A 16,869-nucleotide genomic window follows, 5' to 3' on the forward strand; every position below is an offset into this window, starting at 1 on the left:
ATACACATTTTCTGAAATTGCTACATTACAATTTTTACTTACAGTACAACTTTAAATTAAATGCAAAGAAAAAGTGTTAAAAGAAATCTAAAAAAGATGAAAATTGTAATTTACGGTACATTAGCTGTATTTAAGAAAATATCTATTATATATAATTTACGGTTATTTCACTTTTGCTGTCAGACGTTTTCTTTTGTCCAGTGTATAGTAACGCAAAGTATTTAAATAATTTACCAAGTGAAAATTTGCAGCATCACTATGATACAATGAGTTAAAGCTCTGCATTTAGTTAAAGTAAAAAATAATAGGATCAAAAGTACATGTATTCATTATGCAAAAAGTTGTTTTAATTACAGTTTTACAGGAAAAGGGAAAGGCTCATTATGCAAATTTTAAAAAGACAATGCGATACATCTCAGTATGATGTAAAAAAAAAAATACAACAAACTAAAAACCATGCATACTACCCATATGATCAGCAATCCCAGCAGAGATATAAGCACCTAAAAATGAACATTAAAATGTTAATTTTCACCTTAAAATGATATGCAGTATTGTTGTAATTTCACTGTAGTCTGAGAACAATGTGTCTAGTTATACTCATGTACATCCAAAAAACTCACAGCTGGTCTGTCAGAGCTGCTGTAGCAGCAGGTCAATGTACAGGTACAGTATGTATAGTATGCATACAGTAACTTTGTCAGAGGTATAAAAATATATACATGAGCAAATTAATTACCGGACATTCCCTGAATGAAATAAATTTAAAAAAGAAAAGAATAACAAATGTTTTTGTACTTAAAATCCTATTGAATTGGCCAACTGAGTCCAGTTAAAAAAAACTAATATTTTCTATAAAAATCAAGTCAAATCATTGTTATTACATTTTTCACTGGGAAAGGTGCAAATTCACCTCCCTCAAACAATCTGGGATTCATGTCATCTCAAATGGCGGAAATCCACTGTTGTCCCTCATTAAGAGCATCTCCGTTCTGAGCTTTTCATTTTCCTTAAAGACAAAGCAAAAAACACAGTTGACTCACATGTTGTGCCGACAGAATGACCGAAGAGAAACATGCTCTGATGTTAGTTACCTCTTGAAGTTTGGTGTTTTCCTTTTTCAGTTTCACCAGATATTCGATCCTCTGTTTGTGGTTCTTGTGCCCCACAAGTTTCCCGTTCTCCTCTGACAGCTGAACATTCTGCCTACGGAGAACCTCGTTCTCCTGTAAAATGGAAACTACATCAGTGCTACAGCTCAAATAATCAATGAGCACACTGAAAGACATTTTTTGACATTTGAGGAAATTGTACAAGCCATTTGTCAGTATTTGCTAATATTTCATAGACAAAATGTTTAATATTAAAAAACAAACAACATAGAACTTTTTTTTGTATCTCTGATTAGCACATTTATTATCAGTATATATAACTCTACAAGGTCCTCCAACTTGGTCTAAAATGTTATCAGAAAAAGCAGAAACTCATTAGCAGCCTCTCTTTTCTCTGGGAACTGTGAATATATATACCTCATTTCAGCTACTGACTATGTTGCCAGGAGTCCACTTCATCCTATTTGAAATCTGCATAAACCCCAAAAGCTTCTTTATTGAAAGATGTACTCAGACTCTGACCTGGAGCAGTTTCTCCTCATCCTGTACCCTGCTGCTCAGCTCCCTCAGCTCCAGACAGCGGTTCCTCAGCTCGGTGGTCAGCTCCTGAACGCAGGTTTGAGACTGGCCCAACATCGACTCCTGTGCTTGCAGTCTAATCCACAGCAGACAAAAAAATATATTGTCAAACACAAAGTATTGAAGGGATGTTTTATATACTTTTTAAGTCAGGTTGTATGAGGCACTTATCCAGAGTAAAGGCACAACATTTTAACCACCCTAAAAACACTTGAAAAATTACGTAAAAAAAGAAAAGAAAAAAGGTGATAAGGTGCTATATTTAAAACATTTTCAGAGCTTCACCTTGCCACCAGACAGACCTTTCTGATGGGGAACTGAAGCTGTGATAGATATATATATATATATATATATATATATATATATATATTTGATGTTAGTTACCTCTTGAAGATGTACCGTATATATATATACATCTTACATCTTCAAGAGGTAACTAACATCAAATATATATATATATATATATCAGCTTCACACTCTGAAGCCACCAGAATACTTTGATAACTGTAGTTTTGCTTTGGTGGTCTACTGCTGGTAAAATAACTGTTTTGGTGCAATATAAAACAAAATATAGCATAGATTTAATTTGTGTAATTAATTGATTATTTTTATTAGAGATTTATGACCTAAAAAAACTTGACACAGTGCTGAGAGGCATTTCAAATTAAACTTTACATCCAAAGCTTTCAGCTTTCTATGTGGCATTTATTATTGACCTGCTATCTCCCCTTAAAAATCTACTACAACAACCCACAATTCTCTATAAAAGGAGGCAAAACATTAAGAGGTTAAACTAATATTGATTTTACATTTTAGGTGGCTTAAATACATTTTGATGCGGCCCCCGTCCACACCAGGACATGCTTAGTTTCCCTGTTCACACTTTTCCCTTTTCCATCAGAATGACATGCAATAACAAAATGTTTAGTCATTTCCTTAATAAACCACATGTCCTTACCGTTTTTGAGTATCAGACAGTTTCTGCATTATATTATTCTGTAAAAAAAAAAAAAAAAGAGAGAGAGGAACAAATAGTCAAAATTGTTTGTTCATGACAGAGAAAAAATAAAACCAGTAGATGAATAAATTCAAACCTTCTCTGCTCTCTCCTCCTGAAGCTCTTTATTCATTGTTTGCTTGAGGGCTGCATTCAACTCCTCACTGAAAAAGGACAAGATAACATAATTAATCTTACTTCCACTGCAATCAACAACGGATGGTGTGCTTTTATGGCAGTGGGTGGCTGAATGACTGGATGAATAAACTCAACCTGTTGTTGTTTCCATTCTGTGCCGACTGGCTCTTGGTGTAAAACTGGTCGAGTAAAGCCTGGATCTCAATCCGGACCATCTCTTTCTCATTCAGCTGCATCTGAGGACAGAGGAATCACATCATCAATACAGATGGACATCAAAGCAGTGGTGGAATTTAACTAAGTACATTTACTCAAGTATAATTTTGATGTACTTGTACTTTACTTGAGCATTTCCATTTTATGTAACTTTATACTTCACTACATTTAGCCGACAGCTTTAGTTACTTTTCAGTTTGAGATTTATCATAAAAAACATGATACATTTAAAGTGATCAGACATTTTTTAATTAACCTCATAACTGTATATTAAGTAGTTAAAATGAACCCTACCCTGGGGAAATTAAAAAGCTGCTTACATAACTGAAACAATATTAATAATCCAATAATATATTTAGAATATACAGGTACATCTCAATATATTAGAATATCATGTAAAAGTCCATTTCCAGTAGTTCAAGTCAAACAGCCCCAACCAAGTATTGAGTCATATAGATGGACATACTCTGAGGCCAACATTTCCATATTAAACACACTTTTTTTTTAAAAATTGGTCTTTTGTAATATTACATTTTTTTGAGACACTGAATTTTAGGTTTTCATTAAATGTAAGTCATAATCATTATAATTTCAAGAAAATAAATAAATAAAGACATGAAACGTTTCAGTCTGTGTGTAATGGGCCTATATAATGTGTTATTTCCACTTTTTGAATTGAATTACTAACATTAATAAACTTTTCTATGATATTCTTATTTATTAGGGTGTACCTGTATAATACAATCTGAGTGGGTCCATTCTGCATAAGGAGTATATTTACTTTTGATACTTGAAGTACATGTTGATGCTGATACTTCAGTAAGTTTTGAATGCAGGACTTTTACTTGTAGTTAAGCAAAAATCTGAATACTTCTTCCATCACTGTGTCAAAGTCCACCAAGACCTTCAGACCATTAAAACCATGTCACTAATAAAGCAAAACATTTTAATGCAGTTACTTAAATCTTTTTAAATTTAGTAAGATGAAAAGACACTAATCTAGGAGAGTCAGCTATAACTATGTTGAATGAATATCTTAATGGCTATAGAATTTTACTTTTGCACCAAAGATGTACCTTAAGTCTTTGAATCTCCTCGTTCTTTGCAGCCCTCTCAGCATTCAGCTCCGTTAAAAGAATCTCCATGGTCATCATGGAGGAGCGTCGGTTCTCCAGCTCCCTCTCCTGGTTCTCCAGCACCTGCGTCAGGTCCCTGTTGAAGCTTCCTGGAGTGCGGGGAGTCTTGAGATACAGAAAACAGATTCATTTATTGTTAAAAAAAACTAAATGAAAGCCACCAGACTACTTTGATAGGTGACAAACTCGTCATTGTAATGAAACTGTTCAATACATTGTATAGTAATGTCGTTTTTTGGTCACAAGCTATGATCTATCTACATCTAATACAAATAATTACATTTTTTGCATCTTGTCTTCATGCTGTGGATGTGATTAGTATTTTATTTGTGAATGCAGAATTAAAGAGCAAATGAACCAGAGATAAGTTTACCCGAGGTAATGATTTCGGTGTGACTTCGAGGGGTTTGAAACCTCCATTTCTGATAGTTCTTTCAACAGCTTCTTGCTGTTGTTGCACCTGATACAAAAGAAAATGTTTTGGTGGTTAGGATAAAATGTTATCCTTTTGCTCTGTGCTGAAATGATTGAAAAAAAAAAAAACCTTCACCTTCTGCTGTAGATTCTTTATCATGATGTCTTTCTTGGCTGTTTGCTCTTGAGATGCTTGGAGGAGGCTGTTCTGCTCGTCTAAGACCTTTGTGAGTCTGTCGACCTCCTCAGTGGCATAAACAACCTCCTCTTGCAACACCTCCACCTGAGGACAGATGTACATTATATATATCGTAAGAATTTCACAAAGATGTATGAACAGGATGTTAAAAGCTGGGGAGGAAAAAAGGCCAGAATTAAAAAAAAAAAAAAAGGATTGGGGCCAGGTCAGAGAAAAAAAAGTTGAAATAATGAGAATAAAGTCGAGATGTTGAGAATAAAGTTAAAATACGATTTCGAGAAAAAAGACAAAATGACAAGAATAAAGTAAACTTTTTGTGTTTGGTAAAGTTGGAAAATATTCACAGATTTGTGTCAACAAGTTATCAGAGGAACATTGTTTTCAGAGAAACAACACATCTATCCAAACAGTTATGTAGACTGCAAGCTAAAACCTGATTATATAACATAAATGTCATAAAATTATCAATAATCAGAGTGTTTATGGGTGTAGTAGTACTAAAATCCCCCTACACACGAATGAGCTATTCTTGGTAGTAGCAACCATTACTACTGGGGAAAATCTGCTTTTGTCATTTATGTGAATTTTTTAGACATAAATTGTATTATATTATATATTATATACATATTTCCTCAACATTACATGTAACTTTTTTTCTCGACATTGTATTTTGACTTTATTCTCAAATTTAATGTTGTTGTTTTTTTTTCTCCTTCCTGGCCCTAATCCTCTTCCGTACTCTGTGCTAATCCCCTGTTCATAAAGTATCCTGCATGAGTACTACTGGCCTGTAAAGCCCTTCAAGATGAAATTGTGATCTGGTGCTTTATCTAGCTACATAAAAAATAAATTGAATTATCTCCAGCTGTTAGTCTTTTGCTACAGTTAGCAAGAGGCTCAACTATTAACCAAAAATTTTCTCTCCATCTCTGAAATGATTCCCAAATATTGACACGTTTTATTGCTTCTATAGTCAGATTCTTTTTTTTTTCTTCTTTAGAAATCTGTCTTCCATTTTAGTAAAACAGCCAGTAGGAACATCCTCTCCCTGAAATGACCTTTGATTGGCAAAGTTTCCCAATTTAGGCTAGATTTTCTCAATTCAAGAAGAGGTGCAGGGGTCTAGTTTTCTCTCTGACCACTTTAAAAAAAATTAATATTATTTTTATTGTTTTTATAACATAACAAACCAAGGGCTGCATCTACTTATAGTATGCCGATAAATTGTCATATAGATTCTAGATCAGCCTTCCCACCCAACCCCAAGAACCCCAACATGTACCCCCTCCCTCCCTACTTTACCAATTTAATAAAATAAACTTAAAGGTTCTTATGCCATTTTGCCAAGTGACGCCAAAATAAAACAGCCTACCCAGTGTTAACATGATTAAACTTACCTCTATTGTGTTGGATGCTACCCGCCTCTCTAAAGTCTCTTTCAGGTCACAGATTTCTGCCTGCATCTTAGAGTTTTGCTCCCGGAAATCCTCCCTTTCAAGGCAGGCAGCATTGTACTTGACCTGGAAGAAGAATGACATTATGATTTTAAACCTGCCATGATCAATTCAAATATGACACATATCCACACTTTGACAGCCAAAAAAATAAAGTGTGAAATAGGCAAAGGAGTAAAGTACGGTGATGTCTTTGATGTCCCCAGACAGGTGGGTAATGGTCTGGTCCTTCTGGCTCTGTTCACTGCGGAGGTCTCTGGTTTGGTTGATCAGGTCTAAAACAACATCCTGTCAAAATACACAGGTGGGATTCAGGAGGGGAGCAGAAACACTGTGATAATATTGGAAGGAGTAAGAAATGAGAGAGAATTATTCCCTCAGGCTTACTTTGTCTTGTTCAGTCTTCTGCTCCAAGCCTTTTATCGTTTCCTTTGCAGAGTTTACATCTTGGTCAAGATCGACAATTTTAGATGCCTTAAAAAACAGAAATACAACAAGCAGATTTAGCAACTGAGCTGCAACAAGTGTTAATAATATCCATTTATTTAAAACATGCATGCTGTTTTTAGGACTGACCTGTTGTTGATTTTGCACCGTCAGGTCTGAGATTTGTTTTTTAAGCTGTTTGTTCTCCTCCACCATTTCAATAAGCTCTCTGAAGGTACACACCAAGTTCATCTGGTTAGTAAGAGTTATTTTAAAGGTTGAAAAGTGTTGTAAAGAGAGAAAGCTGTGGACAAACTTACTTTGATGTACTCTCTTTGTTTTCTCTTAACTGGGAGATCAGAATGGTTGTATGTTCTTGTTCATTCTGAAGAGAACTGCTAACTTCCTACAGAATTAAAAAAAAAAGAAATTATAGAGAGGTAAGAGATGACAACCTACATTTCAGGATACAATAATAATAAATGAGGTTATGAATTCACAAACCGTGAGCTTTGCCTTCAGATCATCAGTCTCCTGCTGCCTGTCCTGCAGCTGCTGTCTTGCCTGATCAGCCTCAAACTTGGCCTCAGCTTGGAGCTGGTCAAATGAATCCTGCAGAGTCCGGTGCTGCTCCAGAATCTGCTCCCACTCCAGCCTGCAATGACGGTAATTGTGGATGAGTCGGACAGAGAGGCCTTACCATGCAGATTTATTAAACTGATGCTTACTGGACTTTGTCGAGCTGCAGCTGAGTGCTGATCAGACTGTTGGACAGTTGGCTCGTCTCTCTCTGGTGCTCGCTCTGGCTTCCACTGAGCTCGTTCCTCGCAGCGGCCAGCTCCTTATCGGATGACTGCAGCACCAGGCGCAGATCCTGGATCTCACTCCTCAGCACTGAATGGAAGGAAAAGAAAAAGAAAAAAAAGTCCTCACCTCAACACTTTTGTTCATAGCTCCATCTCACTGAAACCTCCAAGTTGCAAAAGTTCAGGCATGCAAACAGGTGATTACAACAACACAGGCGCAGCATCAGATCTTTACCTTCTGCAGCTTGCAGTTCAGACTGATGGCTCTGCTGCAGCTCACTGACAGTTTCTTGCAGCTTCAGCAGGTCTCGGTTATGGTTAGCTTGCTCGGACAAAAGCAGCTGCATCCGGTGGAAAGAACAATTAGGTAAATTAACCATCCCAAAGACTTTTATTTCAATAAATGTCTGTTAAGTCAATATGTATCATCATATGAGGTGACATAATGGAGATTGAGCCTGTGGACCACTGATAAAGGCCCTTACATTAGCAGGATTATAAAGTAGGTATCTGTGGTGACATTTCAGAGAAAAATTACAAGCTTTGCACAGGTAGAGGCCATTTTCCAGCAGTAGTTGGCTATTGAAGGAAGGTGGAGCTAATGTAACAGACTCACTCTTGAACTCACTTGCGTTTGAAACAGTGTAGTGTTTTTGGCAAAAAACAAACAAAGAAAATAACGATAATTACAGACAATAAAACTGAAAAGTGCAAAAGGGAAGTGAACCAAAAAGTATTGACAGACAGAACTAAAGAGAGGTCTTCAAGGTTGTGACTTTAAGGGCATTGTGTCTTTCCATATTCCCACACATAAAAAATTTGACACACACACACACACACACACAGAAAAAAAAAAGACATTCTACCTCATCCCTGCGGTCAGACTCTTGTGACATCATGGCGATTTGCTCCTCAAGCTTTGCGATTTGCTCCAACAGCTTGCTGTTCTTCAGCTCCTCCTCATTAAACTGTGTCTGGACACGGCTGACTTGATCCTGGTGAGAAATTAGAGAACATATGAGACAACCAGAGGACTTCATGTGTGTTTTGTAAACCCATTTGCAGGATAGTCGACATTGTTGTACCTGCACTTGACGGAGTTCCTCAGTCAGGGCCATCTCAGTCATGTCTGAAGGAGGCGGCTCGGTCCAAATGTCATCTGCGTCTTTCCCATTCAGATGTTCGGGGCTGGAGAGAGGCACAAGACGGGTCCGCAGGTTGTATGCTTTGGTGGGTGTGGTGAGACTCTGGTAGAATAAACATTTGAAAGATAAAACAGAATTAATTTCCACAATGCTTTTTAAAAGAACCACTTGCTTATCTCTGCTTGTCCTGGGTTCACCTAACTATATAAACAACATAAAGAAAAAAGAACATATCCAAACGTCTTAATCTAAAGATTGTCTTTTATTTAGAACATGTTGTTGTAACAAACCTCATAAAATAAATCCCTTTCCTCTCACACAAAGAAAAGTTGAATCTCATTCTACTCATTCAACTTAAGCAGTCATAAACGTGTGCCAAAAGTTTAACTGCAAGATTAACTGCAGATGTACACTCATAACCGAACACATGACCCACCCCAGGCATACACATGGGGGAGATAATAAAGAGGTTTGCCTCACATTGATCTTGAGTCTGTTGGCCAAATTCTGTGTTTGTCAAATCATATATGATGCATTTTTACTGCTATATGTCTGATATTTTAGTATTTCTTCCAATTAATTCTACAACAATAAAAACTTAACATCCACTCACCTTTATAGTTTCTACATGAATTCTATTCAGCTCAGACACCTCCTGTGTTTTCTGAGCGTTTTTGGCTTCCAATATATTTTCCAAATGCCTGTTGGACTTGTTCAGGTATCTTTTCTCAGACTCCAGCTGAGACATCTGTTTCCTAGAGCACAAAGAACCATAAAAAAACATATTACGCTCTGCAAAACTAATGGTTGTCTTCTAGTGGTCAAAGTAAAGACAGCTTCTCCCTGAAACTAAAAACCAGAGATGGGCAATATTTTAATTTATACAAATATAACAAGTGGATTTAACAAGTAGGCCAGGATTATCACACCACCGTCTATACAAAGCACAGTAAGATATTGTTTTTTCCAAATGGAAGTCTAAAAAACTAAAATGCTTTCTCTTTTTCTAATTATAAAATCATATAAACTCCTACATATATTTGGCCTCATTTCACAGTGCAGAGATCAGTCATTGATTTGTCCATGAAATCAGTCATGTACATGTGTGCTTATAATGCTGCTTAACCCTTTACTGTTGTTGAATTTGATGATTGGAAATTATATAAACGTATATATTTTTTTGCTTGCACCCAAATATCTGCTGTACTTTTCTGGATAAAGACCTCTGTGAATTCTATTTAAAAGGAGTTTGCTTTATAAATGTCCTCCTTACTTGGTGACTTCTTTGTACTCCTCGAAAGCATGAAGGGCGCCTGTTAGGTCAGACTGCTTTTGAAGCAGCTGAGCCTTCAGCTTCTCGATCGTGGCTGCCGAGGCACTGTCTACAGGCGCAGTGGTTGAAGAGGCTCCTGGAGCTGTAGGGCAGAACAGGTTTATTGACATGTATACAGATATTGGTTAAAAAAAATCATATTATTTGATCTTTTCTATGATCAATCTGCCAAATATCTCACTCTCTGTGCGTCTTTCAGTCTCCAGAGCTCTCTGGAAAGCCTCCTCCAGGTCAGCAGAAACCTGGACTGTGAACTCTTCAGCTTTGACCACCGATTCAAGAGAACGAAGTTGGCGGTTCTCCTCTCTGAGGCTGAAGTTCTCCGCAGCGTATCGAGTCATCTTTGGATGATGGTCAACCTACAAGGGCAGAGTTGTTTGTATGAGGGAAATGGAGTTAAGCTGATAAAATGTGGTAATTTATAGCCATTACTTCCTTTTCATATGAGGAAGTTCAATCCCCTCAAAATATATGGTTGTTTTTTTATTTTGGCAGATCATCATAGCAATGCTACATCATCTTTAAAACCATACAGCCCACATTGCTCCATCCAGTTCTCACTGGGTCGTCTGACTTTGTCAATTGACGACATCAAGGTTTTGTGCATTGCCACTATTTAAAATCTGGATCAAATCAACAAAGAAATTGCAGTCTCTAGTAGTGGTAGCTTGTAGAGGTGTGAATCAGCAGAGGCCCCACAATACGATTTTATCCTTATACTTGAGTCACGATACGATATTACTGAAATTTATGGCATATTGTGATATGGTGAGTATAGTGATACAACATATTTAACCATGAAACATCAAAAAATAGCTTTGCAGTGTTGTTTTGACAACTTCCTACACATTATCCTAACACACATGCCTATAGATTCCTTAAATTTTTAGTTTAACATATCAGTATGTCCAGTATACTCCTAAAAGTGATTCTGCTAAGGGCTATGGAACGGCAGGCTGTGGGAACGCTAAATATCCGTACTTGGCCATGAATCGATAATAATATTGCCATGCAAAATATTGCGATACTATACTGTATCGATTTTTCCGCCACCTCTAGTAGCTTGGCTATTTGAAAATGGTGGATTTCTGCAGGTGACCCATGCTGCTTGAGCAAAGGTTCCCTCTGACCAATCAGTGGTCGCACGCCTCACTTCACCTTTTAGTATCAGCTCGGCCAAAATGGAACCTCAACCGATGTGCTAACAAACAAAGAAACCAGGTACTATCAGCAACTTGCAAACCAAAAAAAGAAAGTTTTTATGCAAGTTGCATTGAGCTGTGCCGATACCATGCAGTGATAATTAGATTATATGCAGTTGTCAGCTGTGTACCTGATCTGTCAAGATCTTTATCTCCTTTTTCAGTTGGTCGATCAGAGTCTCAGATTCTTTGTCAGACAATAATCCTTGTTCCGCCTTCAATTTTTTCTCGAGTCGACAGATGTGGTCTTCGCGAAATCTGATGATCATTCGGCTGGAGTGGATGTACTTGTCCTTCTGGGTCCAGGCCTCCTCAAGCTGAGACACTTTCTGCCGCAGAATCTGTGTAATCAAACATTATTGTAACACTATTTTCTCACAGCAGCAACATTTCCAAAAATGAATGACAAGAAGAAAAAAAAATTCCCATACCCTCTTCTCCTCTTCTCGCTTCCTCCACAGACGAACAGCAGCCATGAACTTTGCTCTATATGAGACATCATGTTGAAGTTCTGCGGATGGAGCTGAAAACAAAAGATGATTTACTTATGCAACAAACCAGAAAATATTTGTTTGAAAACATGCAAATTTGCATGGATTACAGTAGCTTGAATAACTGTTTTTAATACTAATATTAGCATGAGGATTTAATTTTTGTGGGTGTTAAAATTTGTTTGGTCCATGCATTGTTACCTTTGGGGAGTTCAGGTCCTCCTGGAGCTACATCTCTTATGTAGTCGACTGTCTGAGACGTTAGTGCCAGTGCTAGCTGCTCCTTCAGCTTCTTCACCTCGGCTTGTAACTGCCTCACATTTCCCTGTGTGTCTTCATTGATGATGGCCTAGACAAACAGAAATGCACAGAGAAAATACTACAACTTGCTTTTTTAAAATCACAAGAACTTGGTAAAGTGCACTGTTTTGACACTACAAAGTAGGGCTGAACATTTCATCTGAATTTTATTGAAATTGTAATATGGAATATTGTGAAATATTTCATAAAGTCAAAATATGTGTAAAAATACCATTCTGAATTAAATATCATGATCATTCAAATATATTTTTTATAATGTTAAAAATGATTATGAATCATATTGCAATTGTAATTTTAGTTTAAAAAAAAGTAAAATATTTTTATCCCAAATGGTTCAGCCCTGATACAGATTTGTGTTTAATGATAAATACCTTGTTCTTGATCAACTTTGCTCTCTGAGCGAACTGCAGGGTGGACAGTGTTTCTCCAAAACACTTTGAACCAGGGTGAACGTTTGCTATGATGTAAGTCTTTGCATTTCCTCCAAGAGAGTCCTGAAATCACAATAATTGTCACAATGCATAATTTCTTCAAATTATAAAGCACATATCTAGTACATAGAAATACAGTACTGTAAAGTGCTATATTTTATCAAAGCAAAAGGAATACAAATAAATAAAATACTTAATTTCAACCAATTCACATCACCACCAATATTTATTAAAACAATCTTGTTCCAATAGCGATTTCTCTACAAATAATGGCAGCATTAAAACATTTATCTTATATAATAACTAAACCTACTCTATATAAAATGGCATCATTCAAGGGAACTCGACACAATGATACACAACATAACACATTCTCCACCCAAAGCCACACTCAATATGTAGCTATGATAAGATGAGATGTGACTTTTTTATCCCACAGTGGGGGAATTTAGCTGTCACAGATGCTCAAGATACAGACACATAGATATAGTAGACAGAATAAAGAATACAAACAATAAGACTTAAACATACATCATACAACATTACAACTATAACCATTATGTACATATATTTCTGCTAATTGGCATCTATTATTAATATACATGTTTTTGTGTATTTTTTCCCCCTGAAAATACTTTGCATTTTACAGATATTGCACATTGGAGAAAATATATTTTAGGATGTTAGATAGGTTAAATAGGTTGTTGCATGTAGTAGTATGAACATCAAATAATAAATATACTTAAATATATGCAGAGATATACACAGTATAGTATAAGTAACAGAAGGTCTAATCTAGGCCTAATGTGGTCGGATGTAAACAGAGATAGTGAAAATAAACCAGTAAAGTGACCTGGTGAAACAAACAGTGCTGTATTATGTGTTGCTGCTGTGTAATGTATTTTGTTTTTCATCACTCACCCTGAGCAAGAAGGTGAGTTTAGAATCTCTGTAGCAGATGTGGCGGTTCTTCCCATTGGACACATCAACAAGTGCCATGATCACCTGACCGAGACACATGAGGGAACGATTGATACTGCTGGCCTCCTGAAAGAGAACATTGCAAACAACAGCTGTCAGCAAGAGCAAAAATCTGAAATGTCGTGCCTTATATATGTTACTCTTGGACAAAGCTTCACCTTGAGCCTGGAGCCTTCTGTGTGCGTGTCTTTCTGCCTCTCTGAACCTGCCAGATCTACAAGATTCAACTGAGACGTTCGGATGTTCACAACTTCATTGATGGACTCTTTTGACTCCAAAGTCATGGTGAACACTGCGTGAGATCTTGAGGACTCTCTGTTCATGGAGGTGGAGGCCACGCGTCGATTACGCCAGCCCATAGACAGCACCTGAGTGGTTTCAAACACAAGTTCTGTCCTATTCCACAGTACATTGCTTAAGTTGGCACCTGTGTATATTCATCAATACAATGTGATCCCAACTCTGTGAAATAATTTGACACTGCTGTATAAACACTTTATATTGCACATATGTTTTAGACAATGAATATAAGGTATATAGTTATATGTGGGTTTCATCCCATCTAACAAACCACTGAGTCACAGCAAGCAAGAAATATATACCTGGTAGGCTTCAGCAGCTGAGTTGACAAACTTCTCCACGGCTCCCTCAACAAACAAGCCTTTCTTAATGTTCTCCCTGAGGAAAAGGCAGGCTGATGCAGTGTCCAGAAGGTCATAGATTTGTTCATTATATATCTCAATAAATGAACATTTGCAAAGGAAGCTCTTGGACTGGCCAGACTTTTGGGCAAAAGAACAAACAAAGCACCAACTTTATTAGAAAACAAACATGAAATATTGGTTGAGAACACTTTCATGGTAATGAAATGTTGCAGCTCACCTTTTCCACTTCTCTGTTGATGAGAAAAAACAGATACTCAAAGCTTCGAGGGATAACCCCCCTGAGGTCATCGGTGAAGTTATCCAACTCAGATGGTCCTAAAGCAGGAAATAAAACACTTCAGTTATTCTATTGCTGGGTCTAATTGAAGAATTGGTAGTGTGTAAATATCTTGAATTCTCACCAAGCATGGTAAATGTTTTCCCTGAGCCTGTTTGTCCGCTGCAGAAGCAAGAGAGGAAACAGATAAGGAATTGAATAAGCGCTGCATATGATACAGAGTAATTGTGCTATAAAATCTTTAATTTTATTCGGTTTATGAACGAATCACAACTTACTAGGCAAATATAGTCCCATTGTATCCATTCATGCAAGACTCAACAATATTCTTCGCCACACTGGAAAATACTGAGTCCTGTTGAAGAATGACAATAACAGATCACTGTTCGGACAGCACCAACTTCACCAGTTCACAAAGATTACATCCCACGCTGACTGATCATGTTATTTTTAGTCTTTCAAGCTAATTTTAACCAATGCTTGCAGTCAGTTAATGATTCAATAACTGTGTGCTCCCAACCTGAGATGTGTCCATGTCAGCAACATGATCGTACGTGAAGGTACGAGGTTCTGGTTTGGACAGCAGACGGATAGTGTTGGGTGAAGTGACAGTGAGACACAGCTTCTGGTCTCCATCTGTGGTCAGCCCAGTACTCTGGGTCAGAGGTCGCACACGTACAAAAACTTTGATGGAATCACCGTCACTGCTGTAGGACCAAAATTAAAAAATTCAACCGTTAAAACGTACAAAATATATATGATTTTTTTAGTTTCTGAAAAACTTTACTCCATTGTGGCTGTGCTCCCCAGTAAACTAAATAGGCAAGCTCACAAACAGCTTAGTGACAAAAAAACAAAAACAATAACTACACCAGTGGTGGAAGAAGTAATCAAATCTCTTACTTAAGTAAAAGTAATAATACCACACTGTGAAATTACTGCACTACAAGTAAAAGTCCTGCATTCAAAACTTACTGAAGTAAAAGTAAAAAAGTATCAGGATCAAAATGTAACAAGTATCAAAAGTAAAAGTACTCATTATGCAGAATGGACCCCCTCAGATTGTTTTATATATTCCAAATATATTCTTGGATTATTATTATTGATGCATTTATGTAAGCAGTGTTTGGATCATCTCTAGGTGAGACTCATTTAAAGTACTTAATATACTGTTTTGAGGTTTAATTTAAAAAATGTCTAATTACTTTAAATGCATCATGTTTAATCTTGACCTGAAAAGTAATTAAAGCTGGCAGATAAATGTGGTGGAGTTAAACGTCCAATATTTGCCTCAAATTAAGTACAGTAGAAATATAAAGCTACATAAAATGGAAATACTCAAGTAAGGCACAAGTACCTAAAATAATACTTAAGTACATTACTTGAATGAGTAAATGTTCTTCGTTACTTTCCAACACTGAATACACACATAACGTGGATGAAATCAGCAAAACGTCAAAAGGGTAGATTACCTGGCAGCAAGCTGTGATGAATCGCCACATCCTGTAAACAAAATTATAAGATTGTTAAGATATGTGTAGAGGATAGTTTTACTTCTACTGTAAAAACTTGTATAACACATACGTTGGTATCATCGGTTATTTTAGTTAGTTAAACTAAGTGTTCAAAGCGGCATGTTAGCCGACTCTGACTCGGTAAATTAGCTTGCTATGGTTGCCAAAGACTAGGCCTAATGTTTTCTGTAGTCAACAAGTTAACATCGTATTTTGCTCCTTGAACTAATGTTTGGTGCGGTAACGTTACCTTTTCCACTGGAATTCATTGTTGACAAAGAAATGATCGCTGTTATCAGGTGAAAACAACTTTTTTTTATAACATCGTCGAACCAAAGACGATGACACTGTTTACATCCTTCGAAATTGGCGGGCAGGTCGCGATATTTTTTTCTTCTTAGCATAACCCGCCCCCTCTGCCCTGCTCTCTCTCTCTGATTGGCTCATCTTAATATTTACCCCGCTCTTAACCAATCATACTCCTCGTGTCTAATTCTAACCAATCCAACAAACGATGGTAACAAGCATTAGCCATTCAGAGGCAGAGTAGGGCGGGGCGTGGCTTCTTCTTCATCTTCCTCGTTTACTGCTGACTACAGCTCAGCTAAAAGGTGCATGCTGCCACCTACTGTAGCAGATTGTAAGATCATGGTTTTAGTTAGTTGTTCACACTTACATTTAAATGTCAGTGTGTCATTAAATGAAATCAAATAAATGAAGCCATTTCTAAAAATGTTACTCCCCAATTTTACAACAGCTGTCCATTCACAAGATTTCAAACTCTATTAAGAAGAAGAAGATTACTTTATTAATCCCACAATGGGGAAATTCAACCTCTGCATTTAACCCATCCTTTTTTTTTTTTTTTACACACAAGTGAACACACCATGCAAGGAGCAGTGGGCAGCACATTACTGCGCCCAGTATTAGTATGTACATGATAAATTTGATGTGCCAGATAATGTGACAGACAATGACTTAGAAAGTGTCACATTAAGGGACCACTATTTGAGTCACTACAAGAACAATACT

At 36.9% G+C, this 16,869-nt stretch overlaps 1 protein-coding gene across 1 annotated transcript; it reads right to left on the reverse strand.

Moving 5' to 3' along the window:
* Positions 1-325: 325 nt before the first annotated feature.
* Positions 326-16,106, reverse strand: kif15 (kinesin family member 15). The gene is made up of 35 exons (XM_059352626.1): positions 16,088-16,106; positions 15,796-15,826; positions 14,844-15,030; positions 14,602-14,678; positions 14,448-14,485; positions 14,264-14,361; positions 13,984-14,163; positions 13,540-13,749; positions 13,322-13,447; positions 12,341-12,463; positions 11,850-11,997; positions 11,589-11,680; positions 11,289-11,498; positions 10,137-10,314; positions 9,896-10,037; positions 9,236-9,377; positions 8,563-8,724; positions 8,344-8,472; positions 7,713-7,818; positions 7,400-7,565; positions 7,176-7,326; positions 6,992-7,077; positions 6,822-6,900; positions 6,633-6,719; positions 6,429-6,533; positions 6,189-6,311; positions 4,729-4,875; positions 4,552-4,638; positions 4,119-4,283; positions 2,962-3,062; positions 2,786-2,852; positions 2,650-2,687; positions 1,635-1,767; positions 1,095-1,226; positions 326-1,009 (listed from the first exon to the last, which is right to left on the reverse strand). The coding sequence occupies exons 1-35, from the start codon at positions 16,104-16,106 to the stop codon at positions 935-937; spliced, it is 4,140 nt and encodes a 1,379-aa protein (XP_059208609.1). The 3' UTR covers positions 326-934.
* Between the last annotated feature and the right edge of the window lie 763 nt (positions 16,107-16,869).

This window comes from Centropristis striata, chromosome 16 (assembly GCF_030273125.1).
Source record: "Centropristis striata isolate RG_2023a ecotype Rhode Island chromosome 16, C.striata_1.0, whole genome shotgun sequence".
NCBI lineage: Eukaryota > Metazoa > Chordata > Actinopteri > Perciformes > Serranidae > Centropristis > Centropristis striata.

Bases quoted from the DNA above. Each gene is read 5' to 3' on its own strand.
- kif15 (XM_059352626.1), bottom strand. The intron at 11,681-11,849 runs GTAACAATGCAT...TTTTGTTTTCAG, and splicing joins AGGACCTGAACTCCCCAAAG to CTCCATCCGCAGAACTTCAA. The intron at 1,768-2,649 runs GTAAGGACATGT...GCTGTGGATTAG, and splicing joins CTGTCTGATACTCAAAAACG to ACTGCAAGCACAGGAGTCGA.